The sequence below is a fragment of the Nicrophorus vespilloides genome, unplaced genomic scaffold (assembly GCF_001412225.1).
Source record: "Nicrophorus vespilloides isolate i.1.1-1 unplaced genomic scaffold, Nicve_v1.0, whole genome shotgun sequence".
NCBI lineage: Eukaryota > Metazoa > Arthropoda > Insecta > Coleoptera > Silphidae > Nicrophorus > Nicrophorus vespilloides.
The window spans coordinates 6,198-11,137 of record NW_017097319.1 but is presented as its reverse complement, the minus strand read 5'-3'; the positions used below and the strand labels follow the sequence as shown (position 1 = coordinate 11,137).

At 29.2% G+C, this 4,940-nt stretch overlaps 1 protein-coding gene across 1 annotated transcript in view; it reads left to right on the top strand.

The window, feature by feature from the left end:
• Positions 1-2,335: 2,335 nt before the first annotated feature.
• Positions 2,336-4,940, top strand: part of LOC108559804 (putative protein kinase C delta type homolog) — a gene marked incomplete at both ends in the record, with an annotated part of 4,342 nt that continues 1,737 nt past the window's right edge. Inside the window, 1 exon segment of the mRNA XM_017917164.1 lies at positions 2,336-2,529. Within this exon segment, the coding sequence (XP_017772653.1) occupies positions 2,336-2,529 (194 nt within the window).

The window sequence follows — 4,940 nt, the reverse complement described above, 5'->3', positions numbered from 1 at the left end:
AAACAATTGATACATTTGAGTACTTAAACGTAACGATTTTTTTCAGGAAACTGTTACAATTACAAAAATTGTTTCATTACTTAGATACGATTGCTTAAACTATGCTAAAATAATGAAGCAATCTTAAAATCATTAAAACTATCCGCTTATGTGCTTTCTTTAAAAGTTTCATTTGTTTTATCGAACAACAGATTTCTTGATTGTTACGCATTTTTCATCGACAACTTGTTTGGTTGCTTAGAAACGATGTTAACAATTGCTCAATCCAAATATAAAATTTATGAAAAACAAAACGTAAATCTTTAAAATAAATAACAATTAATACAATTGCACACTTTATCGTATATAATTGCTTAATTCATAATTAACATAATTAACAATCTAGTTTTGTTGACAAGTTGTTTGATAATAATTGAGTAATCTTCTGAAGTTTATTATCATCGTGAATAAAAAGAAAAACATCGAAAACTTTTAGATATTTAACAAAAATAGTATGAAAAGTGAAAATGTTTTAAATCATTTGTTTTAAAACAGCTTTCATAATTGTTACGCATTTTTAATCAACAAATTGTTTTGTTGCTTAGAAACGAAAGCGAAGCGAAATATATGTTTGAATCGAATTGTTTCAGGAAACTGTTAGAATTACAAAAATTGTTTCGTTACTTAGATACGATTGCTTAAACGATTATTACTTGATATTAAAAAAAAATATTGATGCTCACATGATCTTCAGAAATTTATTAAAGTTTTGAACACAAATAACACTGGATTTGCAACAATGTTCAAAAACAAAATGTATATTTACAATTGTTTTTTGGTTAATTACGAAATAGTTTAATAAGTATTTCTTGTTTATCATTTATATTTAGAAAAAAAAAATCTTAAACTTTTCATATATAATAATCCTATTGCGTTTAGTTAGAAAGTTAGAAGAAAAAAAAATGAAGAAAAGTAAGCTGTAGTTTGTAAATTTAGTTGAGCAATCTAAAAATCATTAAAACTATCTGCGTTTCACGAATTGCGAACATCGCGCAGAATGCAATAAGTTTCTTGATGGATGATGGATGGACGAGTGCCGTTGACCATGTAACGTGTTTGTTTTGGACACACACATTCTCTCCCCCTCGACAAACGTGTATTCATAGCAATGATTTGCGCAAATCTCAATTATTACAAAAAAAAAACGAACACCTGTTCTCGCCTCTCCTCTCATTCCCACAACCGATTTTCCTCCGCATCGCACTATTAATACGATCATTATTTGTCGCTTTAAATTTTTCTTTTCATTTTTTTTTCATTTTTCCGTCAAATATAAGTATTTTAGTGAGGGAATCTGTGGAGCGTGGGCGAACGACGAAAAAATGTGCCGAATAACCTACCTCACCTCGCAGTTGGCTAATCCAAAAAAAAAATATGTATTTAAAACAAATTGATTCTGAATTGTCGTCTATTAGTGAAGTCTATTAATTCAATTTAGTTTGCTTTTTTTTACTTATAATTTTCTATATTTTTTTTTGTTTCTCCCCTTCGAAGCAAACTCGAGCTCTTCTCGTGCCGAAAATTCGGCAGACCAGAACGGGCACCGCCGAGCGCGGTTTTATTCCAAAGTCCATAAACTATTTATACGCGCACTTTTGCACCAAATTCTTTGATCTAAATTCGAAAATGCCATTATCTGGTTATTACCTTGGATTTTCCCAGAACAAAGAAAGAAGAAAAATATCAGAAGAATTCCATTTCAATTGTTAAAACAAACTGAGTCACAGCTCACACACTTTTAATCAATGTAACACACAATTACCTTCATTTTGTTTTTAAATTGACTCAATTTCTATTTTACCAATTAACTTGCTTCCATATACTTAATTATGATTACTTATTTCAAATTATTAACAGAAAAATTAATCTATTAACTAATATCGAAAATATTGTAAAATTATACCGAGAGATGGCGTACTTATAATAATTACACATTTTCCGCGAGATGGCGTAACTCATGATATAATGTCTATACTTGTTGCCTCAGTGTTAAGAAATTTTGTTACCTTTGTGTGTCTGCAGATAAAACAGAGATCAAGCAGGATTACCTTCATTTTGTTTTTAAATTAACTCAATTTCTATTTTACCAATGAACTTGCTTCAATATACTTAATTATGATTACTTATTTCAAATTATTAACAGAAAAAATAACCTATTAACTAATATCGAAAATATTGTAAAATTATACCGAGAGATGGCGTACTTATAATAATTACACATTTTCCGTGAGATGATATAATGTCTATACTTGTTGCCTCAGTGTTAAGAAATTTTGTTACCTTTGTGTGTCTGCAGATAAAACAGAGATCAAGCAGGCAGATCATCGGAGCGTACAGGACCACCTTCGACAGCGTCTCGATATCTGCAAACTCGACGACATCTCTGCTCACCAATTCCTCGTGCGACTCGGATTCGAAACATTCCGACGAGTTTCAACGCTCCAGGGCGAAACAGATCACAAGGAGACGGGGCGCCGTCAAACATCAAAGGTAATCGAACATCTCCATCTATTGCCAACAATCTCAATACAACAAAGTGAAATCAAATAGTTGGTACAACTGATAAATAAAATTGACATTACGTCAAATAAATCAAAAAAAAAAATTGAAAAATAAGTAGTGAATAATAATAATTTTAATAGCCAATTATTTATTACGTCTATGAAAGAAAATTGCTTTCGAAAAGGTGCTTAAAATCCTATTTACTATTTATAGGACCGCAAATGACACCTGTCACTTAAATAAAAGTTATATTTAGTTTATTAAGTTGGCGATGATGCATGGTGTGCTGCGGCATTTAATCCCGATGAGTCAACTTGATATTACGAATAGCAAACTGGGAGATATAATATTAAACATACCAACCCCCAAAATTGTAACCAAAAAATAAAAGAAACTAGGTTATGGAAACTGTAAAAAGTTTTGCACGAATCGAACGTGCGTGTGTTGTTATCAACGCCCGCCCGATTTAAATAGATGGAATTCCGTGAATGCTGTTTACATAATCGAATTGCTTCACTTGTTTATCCCTCCGAGCAGAATTCCTCGAGGATCTTGAAAACGCGTATTTATAGACGAAGATCCTCTTCGTCTCGCCGTTCTTATGCAACTGGATTGCATCGGAATATTGCATGATTAACTCTCAACAAAACAAAAAAAAAAAACAATTTTTGTAGTTCATTCCTTTTTGTTTCTTTAAACAATGAAATTTATTTCCAAACGTTTTTATGTACACTCGCATTAACCTTAATGGTTGTTTGATTAAAACAAACGTTTTTATCATTTCGTTTGGATCATAAAAGATCTCCGGTTTTTTTTTTCAGGAAAGTTTGTTGAGAGTGCGAGAGACGAGGACGCGAGATTGCGAACGTTCTCGCACATGATTCACGCAGTTTTAACACCGATCCTCGCACACTCAATTTACTTTAAGCAGTGGAAAAATAAATACAACCGAGAAGATCTTATTTATTTTACGTTCTTTGAGGCTGTTTTTTTTTCTTTGGCCTTTTCGCTCTTTCTTAACCCGTTTCGTTCACGTTTCGAGCACATGTTGGATTACTCACAGTTGTATTTTTTTTTTAGAAAATTTTCATCAATAGATGGCGTCACTAAAATATTAATACTTATTTGAAATTTGTGAATGAATAAAATGTAAATTTATAATAATTTTGCAAAAGTTGATTAATTTAGTAAATGTTTGGATTATGTGTTGCATAACTACCCTTTATTTATTACTAAATTAAAACTTATATATTTAATTGTGGATTACTCACATTTGTATTTTTTTTTGGAAAATTTTCAGCAATAGATGGCGTCACTAAATTATTAATACTTATTTGAAATTTATGAATGAATGAATTGTAAATTTATAATAATTTTGCAAAAGTTGATTAATTTAGAAAGTGTTTAGATCTGATTGGATTATGTGTTGCATAACTACACTTTATTTGGGGGTTGCATAACAATAAAAATATGACTATTGTTAATTCAAATTAAGTTGGCGACAATTGAAACAAAACAAATTAAGCGACGTTTGTAATTATTATTACTTTTTGTTTGTAATTACTAAATTAAAACTTATATATTTAATTGTGGATTACTCACATTTGTATTTTTGTTTGTAAAATTTTCAGCAATAGATGGCGTCACTAAATTATTAATACTTATTTGAAATTTATGAATGAATGAATTGTAAATTTATAATAATTTTGCAAAAGTTGATTAATTTAGTAAGTGTTTGGATTATGTGTTGCATAACTACCCTTTATTTTGGGTTGCATAACAATTAAAATATGACTTGTTAATACGAATTAAGTTGGCGACAATTGAAACAAAACAAATTAAGCCACGTTTGTAATTATTATTACTTTTTCTTTACAATTACTAAATTAAAACTTATATATTTAATTGTGGATTACTCACATTTGTATTTTTGTTTGTAAAATTTTCATCAATAGATGGCGTCACTAAATTATTAAAACTTATTTGAAATTTATGAATGAATGAAGTTTAAATTTATAATAATTTTGCAAAAGTTGATTAATTTAGTAAGTGTTTGGATTATTGTGTTTGGATTATGTGTTGCATAACTACCCTTTATTTGGGGGTTGCATAACAATTAAAATATGACTTTTGTTAATACGAATTAAGTTGGCGACAATTGAAACAAAACAAATTAAGCGACGTTTGTAATTATTATTACTTTTTTTTGTAATTACTAAATTAAAACTTATATATTTAATTGTGGATTACTCACATTTGTATTTTTGTTTGTAAAATTTTCAGCAATAGATGGCGTCACTAAATTATTAATACTTATTTGAAATTTATGAATGAATGAATTGTAAATTTATAATAATTTTGCAAAAGTTGATTAATTTAGTAAGTGTTTGGATTATGTG